Source organism: Entelurus aequoreus, linkage group LG03 (genome assembly GCF_033978785.1).
Source record: "Entelurus aequoreus isolate RoL-2023_Sb linkage group LG03, RoL_Eaeq_v1.1, whole genome shotgun sequence".
Lineage (NCBI taxonomy): Eukaryota > Metazoa > Chordata > Actinopteri > Syngnathiformes > Syngnathidae > Entelurus > Entelurus aequoreus.
In genome coordinates this window covers 64,280,731-64,300,730 of record NC_084733.1, presented here as the reverse complement: position 1 = coordinate 64,300,730, position 20,000 = coordinate 64,280,731, and the positions used below count along the sequence as shown (strand labels likewise).

Sequence of the window (20,000 nt, the reverse complement as noted above, 5' to 3'; positions counted from 1 at the left end):
TGTGTCATCCATTTATTGCAATTACTGAAACCTGGTTCAACAATGATAAAGGTATTAATTTCATTTTTCATTCATTTATTTATTTATTTCAGGCAATGACATAAAAAAGTACAAACGTACAAAGTTGACAACACATAATAATATAAATTAATATAGTGCAAAAGGTAATGTAAAAAATGTAATGCATGATTGTCCAGTTTTGAGTGAAAGGGAGTGGGAAGAAGATAACTTATTGATTTTAGTCTGAATGACTATGAATTAAGATACATAAACAGAATAAATAAAATAGGAGGAGGGGTCGCATTGTACATTCATAAATCTGTTACATTTACATGGGACGGCGTGGCGAAGTTGGTAGAGTGGCTGTGCCAGCAATCGGAGGGTTGCTGGTTACTGGGGTTCAATCCCCACCTTCTACCATCCTAGTCACGTCCGTTGTGTCCTTGGGAAAGACACTTCACCCTTGCTCCTGATGGGTGCTGGTAGCGCCTTGCATGGCAGCTCCCTCCATCAGTATGTGTGTGTGAATGGGTGAATGTGGAAATACTGTCAAAGCGCTTTGAGTACCTTGAAGGTAGAAAAGCGCTATACAAGTATAACCCATTTATCATTTATTTATTATTATTTACATTTAAAGTTTTAACAAACATGACCATAGCAGTCGATGGATTATTTGAATGTTTAACAGTGGAAATCCTAAATGACAAAAAGACAAATATCTTCCTGAGCTGTGTTCAAGCATAGAAACTTTCAATGAGTGGATGGGTAAACTATTTTCCTCTGTGAACCATAAAACCATATTTATCTGTGGTGATTTTAACATTGATTTGTTAAAGTCAACCAAGCAAAAACATGTTGATGACTTCATTGACACTATGTACAGCCTGTCTCTATATCCAACCATAACCAAACCAAGCAGAATAACAACACATAGTGCCACAATCATCGACAACATTTTTACTAACATTATGGGAAATCAAGTCACCAGTGGCCTATTTATATGTGATATCACTGACCATTTACCTGTTTTTACTTTATATGACTGTCATCTCAAGAAAACCAAAGACACTATGGCAAAAATCTCTAAACGAATAACAACTGAGGAAACAATCTGTGCTCTAAACAATAGTTTAGCAGTTCAGGATTGGACTTCAGTATACAGAGAACCAAATGTGGACAGTGCTTATTGTAATTTTTTTAGACATCTTTACTTCCCTGCATAATAAACATTGCCCCGTGAAAGAGTACTTTATAAAAGGAAAAAAAAAAAGTAAGTGCTCCGCTGACTGCCATTATATAATATGATATTGGTTCAAAAAGTTATACTGAATATTGTAAAACCCTTAACTTATATATGTAACCAATCATTCCAGACTGGCTGCTTTCCAAGTCAAATGAAAATCGCTAAGGTAACTCCGCTTTTCAAAAGTGACAGCAAACACGCTTTCACCAATTACAGACCAATCTCTATTTTGCCTCAGTTTTCAAAAATCTTAGAGAAACTATTCAACTCTCGACTTGTATCTTTTCTTGAGAAGCATCATATAATCAATGACGGTCAGTATGGCTTTAGGTCCAAACGAACAACCTCAACGGCGATAACTGAAGCTATTGAAGAAATTACTAATGCACTGGAGCATAAAAGATATGCTGTTGGTATTTTATTGATCTAAAGAAAGCCTTTGATACCATTAATCATTCAATTCTACTAGATAAAATGGGAAGATATGGAATTAGGGGGCTGGCTGGAGACTGGTTAGAAAGTTATTTAACAGGGAGGGTACAGTTTGTTAAAATGTGTACATTTTTATCTGATACTCTTGGCATTGCTTGTGGTGTCCCCCAAGGGTCTGTGTTGGGGCCAAAACTGTTTAATGTATATATTAATGATATGTTTAATACATCTAAAGTACTGAAATTTATACTATTTGCAGACGACACAAATATATTCTACAGTAGTGATGACTATAATGAGCTCATAAATACAGTAAACACAGAACTAAACATAATAAAAAAAAATAGATGGACACAAATAAATTATCTTTGAATATAAATAAAACTAAGATAGTGATGTTTGGAAATCACAACATAACGTCTGAACAGAAAATAAGTATTGTACCCAAATTGAAATCGTAAATGAGAATACATTTTTGGGAGTAATAATTGATAGTAAACTATCATGGAAAGCTCATGTCAGACACATTAAAACAAAAATTTCCAAAAGCCTCTCATTTATAAACAAAGCAAAACTATACCTCAATGAAAAAGCACTCCGTACTCTATACTGCACCTTGGTACTCCTATATCTTACATACGGTGTTGAAGTATGGGGGAATACTTACCACAACACAATTCATCCTCTGATCATACTACAGAAAAGTGCAGTGCGGATCATTCACATCGTTGGTTATTTAGAACATACTCATAATCTGTTTATGCAATCAAAGTTGCTCAAATTTGATGACCTTGTTAAATATAATACATTAATAATCTTATAATAAAGCATTTAACAAATTATTGCCGCCTAATCTACAACATTTTTTTATAAGACGAGTGCAGGCTCATAACTTGAGAGGCTTTGGATATTTCTTATTGCCGAGAGCTCAAACCACTCATAAACGTTTTTGTGTGTCTGTATGCGGAGTAAAACTATGGAACAAACTGGACTTACAACACAAGCAATGCCAAACTATTAATCAATTTAAACTATTATACAAACATGGGGTCTGGTTCAAATATAGAGATGAGGGTCTTAATTTGACCTGCTGTTGTACTCTGTCTCAAAGTGTTAACATGTGCTCAATGTTTCCTTACCATTATTGCTATGTTGTCTATTACCATTGTTGGTATATTCATTATTCCTACATTGTTGATACAAATCATTGTTACAGTGTAATAATTATTGTTACCTGTGGTAATGCCACTATGATACAACATCTGTATTATAATCCTTGAACAAAGTAACAGTGAAACTCATGTGAATAATAACTGAATGGAGAACTGGGGGTTGGATTAAATAAAGTATCTTCTTCCCACTCACTTTCAGGCAATACTGGACAATTATGCATTACATACTATACATTACCTTTTGCACTATATTAATTTATATTATTATGTGTTGTCAACTTTGTAGTTTTTTATGTCATTGCCTGAAATAAATTTAAAAAAAATTTTTTTTTTAAATGAAAATAGAGATAGATAGATAGATAGATAGATAGATAGATAGATAGATAGATAGATAGATAGATAGATAGATAGATAGATAGATAGATAGATAGATAGATAGATAGATAGATAGATAGATAGATGGATGCACACACTAGGGAAGGGACTCATATGGCCCCATTCATAGGTGGATCTCACATGAGAGGAAGGGAGCGTGAAAGTAATAATTTTTCAATGCATTCTGCTGAAAATGATGGAAAACGTCACTGTACATAGCAACTGACGCCGTGGTCAAAGTTGGAATTGCCACTAAACACATTTTAAGACATTCAATACTCCACTGCCCTCTGGCGGCTAAAGTGGATCATGCACGCCCTAAATTTGTCACGTTTCATGTGTCAGGTAAAAATCCCCTCAATACTGTAGATAGGTTGGCCACGGGCCAAATTCTTTGAACCCAATGTGAACCCCCGAGTCAAAACTACATCACGTTTAGGTTGCAGTTTCACTCATTAATAACACAAAATGTGGATTGTCACGCTCGTGCTTTGATCGTCATGTAATCTGTGATATTTATACCTGAATAAATGCTTCTGAGGTTCTCTACATTACATGTTGTACAAGTTAATGTTTTAACCTTCTCTATTTGTTATTAAAATGTTATATTCAACCCGCTATCAATCAGAACATTTTATAAAAGAATATTTCTACACTTTATTTCACTCTGCCAGAAAACAGTAGAAATATCACAGATTACATTACAAAACATTTTAATGATTGCCATGTAGGACGATTTTTCGACAAGCGTGTCGACGTGGGTCCAAAAACCTGCAAATCCTCCTCCTTCAAGAGCGACCGGCCTGCCCGCCACACTTTGTCATCTCAGCAGCCGCTCAGCTAAGTCGGGAGTAACCCGAGCTCTGCGACGACTTGTTAGCTTACGTTCCCAGGCCATCCATATTTCATATGCGGAGAGGTGCGCTCGCCAGGAGATGCGACTCGAGGCGGTTTACACACTAATGAGCAGCGTACCTGCCAGAGGACGCCCGGTGTCATCATGGCCGCATTGACTGGAGGGGGTCACTGGGGGGCGATGATGGAGCAGGCAGGAACGCAAACAAAATGTGGTTATTGCTCACGTGGCTCATTAGCGAGGAAGTCGGGCGGGGGCACCGAGGTGGGCAGTCCGGGTGGAGGGTGAGGGCACCGGGGAGAACGTGGACGGTTTCAAGGCAGTCAAACAAGCGGGAGGGAGAGGCGGTTGTCGGACTGTCAGAGAAGGAAGAGACTCTTTTTCAGTTTATGCCAGTCTGCATTAACCCAGCAGAATTAAATATTCAGCCATTAGAGCCTGGCTGCATGCAACATTTACACACTTTCCATGTTGGGTTTGTCACTAATAACACTAAGTTTTGCCTTTAAATATATATAATACTGTTTTTAGCATTTTTTTTTTAAATAAAAAAATATCAAAATGCCCCCAAGTCCCCATAGTTGACCATACAGTCTGTGGCCCTTGCTGGAAAAAGTTTAGACACACCTGATCTAAAATATTACAAGCTTTCAAGATAAAACTAAAATATAAACAATGTTTCGTTAGTTAATAAAAAAAATAAAGTAATACTAGCTTATGAATTTATTTGGAAAAATTACAACAGTCATAATAAACACTGTTAAATGTGTAACTGAATTATTTGTACAGAAATCATTTTTGACACACCAGCTTTTGCAGTTAAACAACCATATTGTTATTATTATTTTTATTATCATTATTATATGGAGAAAATGTGAGAAAAAAGAGCAAAATAAATTGGAAAAAGCTGAAATGTTCTTATAATAAATATTAATAATTTACTTAGTCACCTATAATACAAAGTTGACACAATATCTATTAACATTTACATTTTTTAAATTAAAACAATATCAATATCAACGCATACTTTGACTTTTCAGTATGTAGCCCTTGGTGGACAAAGTTTGGACACCCCTGAACTAAAGTATCAAAAGTCGATATTTTGATTTGAGAATCGATATTAGAGTGTAAAGATCAAAGATCAATCAATCAATCAATCAAAGTGTATTTATATAGCCCTAAATCACGAGTGTCTCAAAAAGCTACACAAGCCACAACGACATCCTCGGCTCAGTTCTGGTATGTGCGGTATCGATATTCCAGTATAGATCCGCACATCGCTAATTAGTTAGCATATCCGTCGCGGGGGGGAGCCGCTGCGTGCAGCATCGTCTACATTTTTGGCTCACATTAGAGCAGGAAGACGCCGCCCGCAGAGTTGAGGGTGTCAGAGTTGAGGGTGTCAGAGGTGAGGGTGTCAGAGGTGAGGGTGTCAAGTCAACAGCATCTGCAGCCCAGCCGTGAAGTCATTGCTAAACATAAGCTGGGAATTGAAATGTCCTCTTGTCTCCTTCCAGAGTCAGAAGTGACCGCCGTCAACCGCTGCCTGGACGCCGCCAAGGCGTGCAACATAGACGAGACGTGTCAGAAGCTGCGCACGGAGTACGTGTCGTCCTGCATCCAGCCCTCCGCCCGCTCCGGGCCCTGCAACCGGCCCAAGTGCAGCAAGGCGCTCAGGAAGTTCTTCGACCGCGTGCCGGCAGACTACACCAACGAGTTGCTCTTCTGCCCGTGCACCGACACGGCGTGTGCCGAGCGCCGCCGCCAGACCATCGTGCCGACGTGCTCCTACGAGGACAAGGACAAGCCCAGCTGCCTGGCCCAGCTGAGGGTCTGCAAGGCCGACTACGTGTGCAGGTACGTCTCTGCTTGTTCTGGAAGCTCTCAGCTTAAACACCGTCGGTCTCGCCTCTACGTGGTTATGTCGTACACGGTACAAAGTGCATTGATGGACATGTTGCACATAAAGAAGTTTTAACTGTACTGAAATTAAGGATGGGTGATATGGACTAGAATCTATATGTATATATATATATATATATATATATATATATATATATATATATATATATATATATATATATATATATATATATATATATATATATATATATATCTCAATCAATAAATCAAAGTTTATTTATATAGCCCTAAAACACGAGTGTCTCAAAGGGCTGCAAAAGCCACAACGACATCCTCGGCTCAGATTCCACATCAGGGCAAGAAAAAATTCAGGCTGGTATCGGCGATTCTGCACTTTCTTCTGATTCTTACTTAGTGCAAATGTGCTTTTTCTTTTTACATTTGTTTATTGGGTTTTAAACACATACATTTGACAGGAGTTGACCAAAATACATACATTCCCGTTTTTCCCCCCCCAACAAGTAAAAAACATAAACACACACACACACACATGTATGTATGTATGTCAGAATCAGAATCAGAATCAGAATCAGAATCAGAATAGTTTTATTGCCATTGTTTGAGAACGGGTTCACAAACTAGGAATTTTTCTTGGTGCAAACGTGCGACATAAAACACATATAATACATACATGTATTTGTATAAAAAGAGCTGTGACTGAGCTATCAGATGGACTTAGAAGGGATTCAAGGAATTCAAGGAGCTGCTGTTAGGAGTTATTGTTCATTTGCCTAATGGCCGAGGGGAAAAAACTGTTCAGGTGGCGGGAGGTGTGGGTCTGGATGGAGCGTAGTCTCCTGCCTGAGGGGAGAGGGGAGAATAGTGTGTGTCCAGGGTGAGAAGAGTCAGCTGTGATCCGACCCACACGCCTCCTGGTCCTGGAGGAGAACAAGTCCTGGAGGGATGGGAGCTTTCAGCCAATCACCTTCTCAGCAGCACGTACGATGCGCTGCAGTCTATTCTTATCCTGGACTGTGGCGCCGGGGAACCACACTGTGATGGAGGAGGTCAGGATGGACTCTATGATGGCTGAGTAAAACTGCACCAGCATCTCGGTCAGCACCTTAAGTTTCCTCAGCTGCCGCAGGAAGTACATCCTCTGCTGGGCCTTCTTGATGAGGGAGCTGATGGTCAGCTCCCACTTGAGGTCCTGGGTGATGGTGGTGCCCAAGAAACGGAAGGAGTCCACGATGGGGACGGGGGTGGGAGAGTCAATCAGGGTGAGGGGGAATGGTGGGGCTGTGACTTTCCTGAAGTCCATGATCATCTCCACTGTTTTCTGGGCGTTCAGCTCCAGGTTGTTGAGGCTGCACCAGGACGTCAGCCGGTCCACCTCTCTCCTGTAGGCGGACTCATCGCCATTCGAGATGAGCCCGATGAGGGTGGTGTCATTCGCAAACTTGAGCAGTTTTACGGATTGGTGACTGGAGGTGCAGCAGTTTGTATATAGGGAGAAGAGCCAGGGGGAGAGTACACAGCCCTGAGGAGTACCAGTGTTTGTGGTTCGACTGTCTGAGACAATCTTCCCCAGCCGTACGTGCTGTCTTCGGTCTGTCAGGAAGTCATTAATCCAACTGCAGAGGGAGTCGGGCACGCTGAGCTGGTAGAGTTTGTCTCGTACCAGTCCAGGGAGGATGGTGTTGAAGGCAGAGCTGAAGTCCACAAACAGGATCGTAGCGTAGGTTTCTGGGGAGTCCAGATGCTCCAGGATGAAGTGGAGGGCCAGGTTCACTGCATCAGCCACAGACCTGTTGGCTCTGTAGGCGAACTGCAGTGGGTCCAGGAGGGGGGCGGTGATGTCCTTGAGGTGGGGCAGGACCAAGCGCTCAAAGGACTTCATGACCACAGACGTCAGCGCGACCGGCCTGTAGTCATTTAGTCCTGTGATCCGTGCTTTCTTGGGGACAGGGAAAATGGTAGAGGTCTTAAAGCAGGACGTCACGCGGCATAGTTACATGGGAGAGAGAAGGAGGGAGTCAACGTCAATGTCGTCATTGTCAGGGAAGGAAACTAACGGTCCCTGAAAGTCACCACTATGCTTGACCCCCTTCAGTGACATAGCAAGCCCAGAACCAGGGTGGGGTTGACCTTTGACAGCTCTAACAATGATGCGGGTACATAGAGACCTAGCACAAGGGGCAATAAAGCATCCGCATGAGGTTATGACGGCCAAGAAAACTCCAATGGAGACCAGGGCCGACTTAATTAGGTCAGACCACCTGCCAAAGGTGTTATGAAGCCAATCTTTAAAGGGGTCAGAGACACCGGAAACTTCAGTAAGTTCTTAGGCTCTGAGGCCTTCTAAGGCGCTCTGGACCGAGCCATCGGGGGCAGCATTGTTAGGAATGAAGGTACAGCATTGGTCACCAAACATTGCACACACACCTTCTTCCTTGGCTAGGATGCGGTCAAGGGCTATGTGGTTCTGGATGGCCATGAGGGAGGTCGGGGCAAGTTGTTCAGCAAGTCCCTCAACGGCGTCACGAGTCAGGTTGGTCAGTCTCAACAGATTATAAAAAACATAGTTAATGCGTTCTACATTTTTAGTAGCAGTCACAGGGAAAATAGCACCAATGATAGGAAGGTTCTCGAAACCTGCACAGGATTCACACCACAATTTGTGTTGTGAGGGGACCCCTCTTGGTTGTCCAATTGCATCAAAGTAAACACCATCAGGGTTTCTCATCAGATCGAAGGAGCCCTTTACACTCCTTCGAGATAAAACATGGCGGCGTCGGCGAGAAGTTAGAGAGGCCGCTGAGACAGGAGTTACAAGGGGAGTTAATTTGGTACCCACTAGGGTGAGTGGGGTCACCAGTCTAACCATAGCACAAAGCCCTACGGATAACGTTGGGATTCTAATGTACAATCTGTGCTCCCCACAATACCAGAATAAGTCAGCTCGTGCCCAAGGGCCTATCCTTGAGCCATCTATCAGTGTGGTGCACCAGGAAGGGTTAATGTCACCCAATTTGTTGGGGGACGAAGAGGGTCCTTTGAATTGAAAACACGTGTAATTCAGCTTTTGGGCCACAAATGGAAGAAGTCGGGTGGAATTGTCAACAGGAGGGTACACACTAGCCAACAAATCGCACCCTGGTGGCGTGGGTTCAGAGAACAAGGAAATAAGACAGTTTGAGCCATTTATGTCAGTCAACTTAAAAGGGGCGGGGTAAGTGTGGGGAAAAAGACGTCCAGCGGAACAAGCAACACAGTCACCCAGGTTTTGGCTCTTAGCCATGCTAGTCATCCACCTGAGCCATAGGTTGCCTGCACCTGCTCCTAAGGTCAAAGCTACCAGGCCTTCGGTGGTGATGTCATTAGCACGCACAGATGTGAGAGCCTTTGAAACACCACCGAGGTGGGGTGGTACTTTGGGTGCTACAGAGGGTGTAGAGGTAGTTAACGCCCTCTCAAGGACATTAATTTTAATAATTCCTTTAGAGTCTGTATCAGTCAGGTCAACCCCCAAAACAACATAAAAGGGACGATGGGCACCACTTACCATAGTATGTTGTCTGCATCCGACACCAATGGTTCAGGGTTGAGTCGTAACAAATATAGAGGTTATTACCACGGTAATAGCTATTGTGTCCCCCGTAATTAATCACACTGCACAGGTCAAAAAATAAGTCTTGCTTTCCCCTTTGACCCAGTCTATTTAAAGTCCGCTGTATGTTCTTAGACACTTGTCAGTCACTGTCGTCAGGAAGGATGAACTGAGACACAAAAACAGTAGAACACGCCCAAGCACCAGTCCGTCAGGGAACACTACCGGGTGTAACATCCTGCCTTTCGTCTATCAATATCAGAGTTATTTAGGTAACAAAACGGGGATAAACATCAAACTTTTCACTTAATGTAAAGACACATGTAGTTATGCTGAAAACAAGCAAGAGAAATTGGATAACTTCGAGTATAAAGGCTGGTCTCAAATAAGGATGTACAATATAGAAGTTAAAAAGAGTAATATAGGTAGAACATCTCTCTCTCAGCGTCGTCTTCTGGGCTGTAGGATTATGTGTGTGTAATTAAAGCCTCGCTCTTCTATGACCTAGAGGGGGAGAGGTTACTAGCACAATCACCCCTTATGTGTGTTACCTCGGTAACACACACTAAAAATGAGTCGTTTTCTGCTCCCGTTCTTCTTCAAATGCCTCAGGCTCAAAAGGCGCTGCTGGGGGGTCGAGTGGGGCAGATGTAGTGGTGATGTCAGCAATGATATCCCCTGGTGATCTGTCAGGTTCTTCAGCTGTAGTGCAGAGGGAGAGGTGGTACCAGGTGTCCCCTCCACCAGCCAGTCGAAGGGCGTGGGACGTCCGTTCCACGACCTTGAAGGGACCAGTCCACCTGGGCTCCGTCCACTTGCGTTTGATGACCTAGATCTTGACCCTCTCAGCGGGTGGAAGGGAATCTGGAGTGGCGGGCTGTCATCCTCGTATCTGTACAGAAGAACTGGCACACAAATTCTGCAATTTTTTTGTGTAAAATACCATTTTGGTTTTACGCTGAGTCCTCCTTCCATGGTGGCTGCTGGTCCTGTGAATGGCTGACCTGTATGCAGCTCATAGGGTGAAAAACTCAAAGGGCGGTAAAACAGCCTTATTCACGGACCTTCGAATGAACATTAACGCTAATTGCAACATGTCAATCCAATTAAATTTGGTCTGTGCACAGATTTTAGCCAATTAGTTTTTAATGTTCTGGTCCATCCTTTCAACCTTACCTTGGGACTCAGGATGGTACCCCAAACCTGTGTTCTAGTCTGAAAGCCTTTTCGACCAAGGCTAAGTGAGTTGTTTTGTTTTTTTAAATGGTTGCCGTTGTCTGACCTAATCTTTTTGGGGAAACCATGTCGGGGTACTAGGTCATTCACAAGTCATTTAATTACTGATATTGCATCCTCTTTTGAGGTTGTTGTTGCTTCCGGCCAACCACTGTGATTGTCAACACAAGTCAGTACGTACCTTTTCCCTTGTACCGTATTGATCATATCAGTGAAATCAAAGACTATACATGGTTCACCCTCACCTCCTCCATATTCTAAATTTGATCTACTAAAATACTATCGATGTGTAAAATCGTTATTTTCAAATTAAAATTAGTTATAACTTCTTACCCACGGGAAAAACGTTAAAACTATGGAATGTGTCAGAGTCGGACCATTGTCGATTTTGTTCCAAGGAGTCTGTATCCACCCTCACTCACCCCCTTCTGTTTCTGAAACAGGACTGTGTTAGTCATACTATCACTTTCAGAAACATCCAAGAAAAAGGTCAGCTAATAGTCAAATAGCGGAGGACAAGTCATGTTTGAAGTCAATGATAGTCTCCCTAGCCTCTGTTGTCCACTGGGGGGTGTTGCCAGGGTAGGGGACCCCCTAGCAATATCACAAACAACCCAAACTCCACTAAATATGCTTATATTTTATATTGTCACAAATACTAGAAAAATACTACCCATATGGCGGATGCTCTATCAATAGTATTCTGAAATTTTACCACACCTGGTGGCCCCAATAATTGACCAAGTCAAGCTCATGTTGTAGAAAGTCGAATGATGCGGACACGTTTGTCACTGAACACTTTCTATCAGACCTCTGCCATGGCAACTTTGTGTATGTAATGAGCAACTATAATTATTTGATATGCTTAAATGTGTAATGTGTCGTTTTAGCTCAGCTGTTGTGTAGCTGCTAGCTCCTCGTAGCCTACAGGTGTCTAAAGTGCAGCCCATAGTTATGTGTTTAACACAACTATGTGCTAAACCTAAACAATTGAAAATGTGGTATTTGGGTGTCGGTGTAATGTTTGGCAGCTACGCCGTGTCTTATCATTGCACCTAAGTTATTTGGTTTTGTAGGCGAGACAGACAGCAAGGGAACAATGTGGGACACTATTGTGTCCATCTTATACCATGCTAGCTGTTGCAAAGATAGGTCAACATGAGCAGCCACACCTTGAGTTCCAACATATATAAATAATCATAACAAATGGCGAGTTGGGTGGCAGAACACACGGAAGCATCTCAGTCAGTCAGGGTTTTCACTGTTAGAGCAGCTGGATGTCAGCCATTCCTGTTGTTTCAGGCTGTGGTATGAGCTCATGGAAGAGCCTTGGTAGTGGTGTCGCAGCTGGGTGGTTGAGCCGTCAGGTAACACCAGGAAGGTTCCTTCTGTGCGATATTGAATGTTAGGGTACAGTCTGTAAAGGAGGTCAGTACCAATCTGGCAGGGCGTGTGCAGGTCAATCACGAAGGGGTGCTTTAGTGTGTGTCCCGCAATCTGAACCGGAAGGGGTTTGGTGACAGGTAACCTTCTTGTGACCCCAGCGAAGCCTTCGACGTTTAAAGAGGAAGCACACAGTTTCTTTGGTACCTCTGCATTCAGAATCGAATGGGTGGCGCCAGTGTCAATCACGAACTGATAACATTGTCCGTTGACACTCATGTCCAGCAGGGGGCCAGTCTGTATCTCCTGCTGGGGCTCCTGCGGTGGGCGTCCTTTGCCACGCTTTTGTGTTCGTTTGTTGGCACTACGGAACCTTTCCTGTTCGAAAATGTTCGGACAGTCACGACTCCAGTGACCAGGCTGGTCACAGCCGAAACAGTTTCCACCCCGGACTGGCTTTGAAGCACCGTGTTGTCCACCACCCGAGTCCAACCGTCTGGTCGCACGTCTGTTGAGGATTCTTTCCTCCACCTGTTGGAACTCAGAAGCAAGGTCACCCAGTGCTGAATATACCCTAGCTGATTTTTTACTAATTAGTTCTTTTGACCTTTTATCTTCAGCGTTCTGTAAATTAAGGAGTTGCTTCCTTGCTGCTCTGTCATTAGCCTTATCATCCTCATCTTGAGGAAAGAGACTGCGCATAGCAGTAGCTATGTTTGTAACGTATGGTGTTATCGGTGAGGTCGAAGATTCAGCCATTAATCCTGCTTGTTGTTCTGTATTTTTGCCATCTTGTGTGGAAACACAACGATACAAAATCCTTCTAAAGTCTGCTACGGAGAGAGTGTATCCTGCTGTTAGCTTGTCTAATGTGTTGAGCCAAAGACTCCCACCTTCAGACACAGGTGGAAGTTTGTCAACAATGGCTTGCATGTCTGCCACAGCAAAAGGCTTATATTGAAATCTGCCGCTTTTATCAGGAAAAAGTGGATATGCGTGTCCCTCCAGCTTTTTTGAGCGTATGTTGTATGCATGTGGTTCATGTGGGTGTTGGTCAATGTAGCCTTCCATTGAGCCATTAACAGTTACAGGAGACCACAAAGTCTGGCTCTGTTGTGTGTTGCTCAAGAATGTCTGATGTGCACGTGAGAGGCTGTCATCTACTGGGGGAGGGCATTTGTTTATGGCAACAAAATGGTCTGGCGTGTAAAGTGAGGAGTTTTGCGTTGACTCATGCATTATCTGCTGTCTAGTAAGATCAGGCATATTCGGGAGGTTTTCCGCTGGGTGGCTGTTATTTTGGGGCTTAGGCACCAGAGGTGAATTACACTCAGGAGACAGCGTTAGTTTTGGAGGAGGGTTCAATCTTAGAGAGGCTGTGTGCGAACCGCCCTCATTTGTCACAGGAGTAGGGGGCGGTGGCCTAGTCAAAGTCTGGGCGGGTCGTTTGAATTGTCTTACGCATGCGCGGCAGGCAAAAGACCAATCAGTCAATTCTGTCATTAATCATCGGTTCTTTCGTTGCATTTCGTTTTTCCACGTAATCCCCGTTTACTTTTATCATACGCCAAACTCTTAAATTCTCTCCCTGAGTGTTCCATTTTCACCAGCGCACACACACACACACACACACACACACACACACACACACACACATGATCACGCGCATCCAGCACACACACACACACATGCACGTGTAAGCACTCACGCACACACAAGCAAGTGCCTACGGCCCTACGCACACACACACACACGCACACGTAAGCACTCTCTCTCTGCGTTTCACTTTACCATAAAACTTCCAGTTACTTTTTTATTTTATTTTTTATTTTACCAGACGTTTGAGTTCACAACTTTTCGAGTATTGTAAACTCCCTCTTAACCCTTTCAAGGAACGTTCTCTTTTCGACAACCGTCCATTCAATTGATCATTACAAAGTAATGACTAATTACATTTTCCCCAGCCGCCATCACATTCTTGTCTGTCACACTCCTTGGCCATTGTGTCCATTTTTTTCCCCCAGGGGCCTCAAACCCCTGAACCATACGGCGGCCTTTAACCCCGTACTTTTATCATACAATACGCAGCTAGAGCCTCTAACTCTAACCCGTGCAATTTATCGTACAATACGCAGCTAGAGCCTCTAACTCTAACCCGTGCAATTTATCGTACAATACGCAGCTAAAGCCTCTAACTCTAACCCGTGCAATTTATTGTACAATACGCAGCTAGAGCCTCTAACTCTAACCCGTTACTATTTATTGTACAATACGCAGCTAGAGCCTCTAACTCTAACCCGTTACTATTTGCTTACTCGTCAGTCAAGCAGCCCGTCACGGTAATCTTGACACAATGACGTGAGTGGTATTCACAACTTTTATGCAATGGTGGCTATGGAAAAATGCAACCAATCTATCAAAATGCAATCAATCAATCAAAATCACCACTCTGTGTCTGGGGTACAATTCTGTGTTTGACTTACAGACCTCAGGACAGACTCCTAATGCAGATTTTATCTAAAAAGAAAGGTTCTGCTTACCTTGAATTATGTTTTGGCCATGTGAGTCTGTCCAGAAGATTGCAAGAGAAGGTCCAATTGTCAGCGTGTCATCCCGGACGAGCCCCCAAATTGTTGCGTTTGACCAGATGTTCCTCCAAGTGGGATGTAAAACGCTGGTCAGTCCCAAGTTCCTTAGATGACATATAAACTGACTCAGAGGTACCACCCAGCACAGTATAGGTATTTTGTAATTTATTGTCAAATATTTGAGAATAGAGACCAGCCTCGAACAACACATCCAAATGCGTAGCCCAAGTTGATCTGGCATTCCACAGGTAAAAGCAACTCTTTTCACACAAAGAAAGCCCCCATCTCCTCCCCCCCCCCCCCCCTCTCAACACTGATAAGAAGAGAGACTTGGGGGTTGTGTTCACATTCCTGATGGTTTACGACCCTGCCTAAACAGGCAATCTGAAGACAAAGAGAAACTAGTATACAGAGTAAAATTAAGGAAAAAATATGAGCTGATTCAAACATGATTATGAATAAAGAAATAGCTCTTAAACATATGCATTATCCACAGTATGTATGTATGTATATGTACCGGTGTGTGTGTATATATATATATATATATATATATATATATATATATATATATATAGGGGTGTGGGAAAAAATCGATTCGAATTCGAATCGCGATTCAGAATCGATTCTCATTTTTAGAAATCGATTTTTTTTGTTTGTTTTTTACATAATCAATCCAACAAAACAATACACAGCAATACCATAACAATGCAATACAATTCCAAAACCAAACCCGACCCAGCAACACTCAGAACTGCAATAAACAGAGCAATTGAGAGGAGACACAAACACGACACAGAACAAACCAAAAGTAGTGAAACAAAAATGAATTTTATCAACAACAGTATCAATATTAGTTACAATTTCAACATAGCAGTGATTAAAAATCTCTCATTGACATTATCATTAGACATTTGTAAAAAAAAAAAAAAAAAAAGAACAATAGTGTCACAGTGGCTTACACTTGCATTGCATCTCATAAGCTTGACAACACACTGTGTCCAATATTTTCACAAAGATAAAATAAGTCATACTTTTGGTTCATTTAATAGTTAAAACAAATTTACATTATTGCAATCAGTTGATAAAACATTGTCTTTTACAATTATAAAAGCTTTTTACAAAAATCTACTAATCTCCTTGCATGTCAGCAGACTGGGGTAGATCCTGCTGAAATCTATGTATTGAATGAATAGAGAATCCTTTTGAATCGGGAAAAAATCGTTTTTGATTCGAGAATCGTGACCCCAAGAATCGATATTGAATCGAATCGTGGGACACCCAAAGATTCACAGCCCTAATATATATACTGTGTATTTATATATATATACATATATATATAATAGTAATAATAAATAAATAAAATAAAAATAAACCACTTGTGCAAATAAACTTAACATGTCTGCTAAAATGTAAAAAGTTATATATTTGAAAAAATAAAACTAAAATAAAAACAGTAAAATGTAAGAAAAAAGAGACTTAAATGACAAAAAGATGAATTTTTTTAACTAATAATAATAATAATAATATACTTAGTCACCAATAATACAAAGTATTGCCTTTTAATATATATAGTACTGTTTTTAGCATTTTTAAATGATAATGATAAATGGGTTATACTTGTATAGCGCTTTTCTACCTTCAAGGTACTCAAAGCGCTTTGACACTATTTCCACATTCACCCATTCACACACATTCACACACTGATGGCGGGAGCTGCCATGCAAGGCGCTAACCAGCACCCATCAGGAGCAAGGGTGAAGTGTCTTGCCCAAGGACACAACGGACGTGAATAGGATGGTAGATTGGATGGTAGGTTTTTTTAAATAAAAAAATATCAAAATGCCGTAGTTGACTATACAGTCTGTGGCCCTTGCTATAAAAAGTTTAGACACCCCTGATCTAAAATATTAGAGGCTTTTAAAATTAAAATTAAATATGCTTAAAATATAAACAATGTTTCATTAGTTAATTAAAAAAATAAGTAATACTAACAACCACCATAACAAACATTGTTAAATGTGTAACTGAATTTTTTGTACAGACATAATTTTTGACACACCAGGTTATGCAGTTAAACAACCACATTGTTATTATTATTTTTATTCCATTATCATATGGGAAAAACAAAAGTAAAAATGTGAGAAAAAAGAGCAAAATAAATGAGAAAAAGCTGAAATGTTCTAAATAATCATTAATAATAATTTACTTAGTCACCTAAAATACAAAGTTTACACAATATCTGTTTTTAACATTTGAATTTTTTAAATTAAAACAATATCAATATGGCCCCCGCATACTTAGACTTTTCAGTATGCGGCCCTTGGTGGACTAAGTTTGGACACCCCTGAAAAGAAAGTATCAAAATAATTTATATTTTGATTTGAGAATCGATATTAGAGTGCAAAGATCTGGTATGAGCGGTATCGAAATTCCAGTATCAATCCGCACATCGCTAATTAGTTAGCATATCCTCAGACGCTCTGTAGTGTAGCATGTTTAGCTGTTCCTTGTCTTCCAATCATTATGAAACTTAGCGTTCTTTGCCTTCATTAAGCCAAATAAACGGACTTAAAAGTGGCTTTGCACTGTGCAGGGGCGTTAGCCGCTGGCGAGATTGCTAGTTCGTTGCGGACGCCTTTGTGTTAAATGTGCGTGACACGTCAACATGCATCATCACGCTACAATGATAGTGTTAAAAATGTATATCATAAATATCGGGTGTTGCTGTTATCGCACTGTCCTCCTGGAGTTTTGATCCGAGTGAGACGTCATCAGAGATATCAATTGTGTTTCACGACAAACACGTTTCTCCAGGTCTCGCTGGGCCCAGTTCCAGTACGACTGCCAGCCCTGGGAGCAGAACGCCAGCGGCTGTAAGCAGGAGAACCATGGCGCGTGTCTGCTGGCCTACACCGGCCTGATCGGTAAGGAACACACCGAGACAGAAGACCACAATGTCACTCGGGGATGAACCATCATCCTCCACGACTTGACCATTTGCAGATTAGTCTATGATTACGACCTTTTTGTTTTACGAACAACTACAGTGTTGAATATCTACTTCAATAAGAGTTGCCTTTAGTGTTTCTTAGAATATCAGTGTGCAACTACAAAACCCAAAACCAGTGAAGTTGGCACGTTGTGTAAATGGTAAATAAAAACCGAATACAATGATTTGCAAATCCTTTTCAACTTATATTCAATTGAATAGACTGCAAAGACAATATATTTAATGTTCAAACTGGTAAACTTTATTTTTTGCAAATATTAGCTCATTTGGAATTTGATGCCTGCAACATGTTTCAAAAAAGCTGGCACAAGTGGCAACAAAGACTGAGAAAGTTGAGGAATGCTCATCAAACACTTATTTGGAACATCCCACAGGTTAACAGGCTAATTGGGAACAGGTGGGTGCCATGATTGGGTATAAAAGCAGCTTCCATGAAATGCTCAGTCATTCACCAACAAGTATGAGCCGAGGGTCACCACTTTGTCAACAAATGCGTCAACAAATTGTCCAACAGTTTAAGAACAACATTTCTCAACGAGCTATTGAAAGGAATTTAGGGATTTCACCATCTACGGTCCGTAATATCATCAAAAGGTTCAGAGAATCTGGAGAAATCACTGAACTTAAAGGCCTACTGAAATGAAATTGTTTTATTTAAACGGGGATAGCAGATCCATTCTATGTGTCATACTTGATCATTTCGCGATATTGCCATATTTTTGCTGAAAGGATTTAGTAGAGAACATCGACGATAAAGTTCACAACTTTTGGTCGCTGATAAAAAAAAGCCTTGCCTGTACCGGATGTAGTGTGACGTCACAGGTTGAAGGGCTCCTCACATTTGCACATTGTTTACACCAGCAGCGAGAGCGATTCGGACCGAGAAAGCGACGATTACCCCATTAATTTGAGCGAGGATGAAAGATTCGTGGATGAGGAACATTAGAGTGAAGGACTAGAGTGCAGTGCAGGACGTATCTTTTTTCGCTCTGACCGTAACTTGGGTAAAAAGGCTCATTGGATTCCACACTTTCTTCTTTTTCTATTGTGGATCACGGATTTGTATTTTAAACCACCTCGGATACTATATCCTCTTGAAAATGAGAGTCGAGAACGTGAAATGGACATTCACAGTGACTTTTATCCCCACGACAATACATCGGCGAAGCACTTTAGCTACGGAGCTAACGTGATAGCATCGTGCTTAAATGCAGATAGAAACAAAAGAAATACGCCCCTGACTGGAAGGATAGACAGCAGATCAACAATACTACTATCAGGAGACACAGAACCAAACACTGGACCAGTAACTACACGGATAATGCTGTGCCGCCTGTCGAAGCCTAGCAATGCTGTTGCTAACGAAGCCAATGAAGATAACTTAGCTACCGGACCTCGTCAGAGCTATGATAAAAACATTAGCGCTCCACCTACGCCAGCCCTCATCTGCTCATCAACACCCGTGATCACCTGCGCTCCAGCAGGATGAATTGAAGGTGTTGAAGGTGGAATTGTTTGAATCGGTTGAAAAATGTGGGAATTGTGGATGTTTGAAAAATGGATAATTCATTTTGAAAAATGGATAATTAATTTTGAAAAATGGATAATTCATTTTGAATGGGGAAAATGTCCCTAAAAACTGAGAATTCTAAGAAACCCAGGAATTTTTTTTATAATTGTTGAAAAATAGCACACAATTCCTGAACAGGCTGAATATTGTGGAGTTTGAATGGTTTGAATCAGATAAAAAATGCGGGAGTTGTGGAACTTTGAAAAATGTTCCATTCTTTTTAAAAAGGATTTCATTTAAATTTGGAAATTTGGGAATCTGGTTGGTGCTGGTATTTTTCAAATCGGTCGAGAAATGTTGAAGCTCTGATTGCTGCTTTGCACACTCTGGGCATTCTTTCGATGAGCTTCAAGCACACCTGTGAAGTGAAAACCATTTCAGGTGACTACCTCTTGAAGCACATCGAGAGAATGCCAAGAGTGTGCAAAAAAGTAATCAGAGCAAAGGGTGGCTATTTTGAAGAAACTAGAATATAAAACATGTTTTCAGTTATTTCACCTTTTTTTTGTTAAGTACATAACTCCACATGTGTTCATTCGTAGTTTTGATGCCTTCAGTGACAATCTACAATGTAAATAGACATGAAAATAAAGAAAACACATTGAATGAGAAGGTGTGTCCAAAATTTTGGTCCTTACTTTATATGTATATGTATATATTTG

The 20,000-nt window shown here is 41.3% G+C and overlaps 1 protein-coding gene across 1 annotated transcript in view; it reads left to right on the top strand.

Annotated features, from left to right (window-relative positions):
* The window catches only part of gfra4a (GDNF family receptor alpha 4a), a 349,319-nt gene that overhangs the window by 315,070 nt on the left and 14,249 nt on the right, over positions 1-20,000 (top strand). The window contains exons 4-5 of the mRNA XM_062042412.1: positions 5,596-5,935; positions 17,573-17,682. Of these exons, the coding sequence (XP_061898396.1) occupies positions 5,596-5,935; positions 17,573-17,682 (450 nt within the window). The remainder of the gene's footprint in view (positions 1-5,595; positions 5,936-17,572; positions 17,683-20,000) is intronic.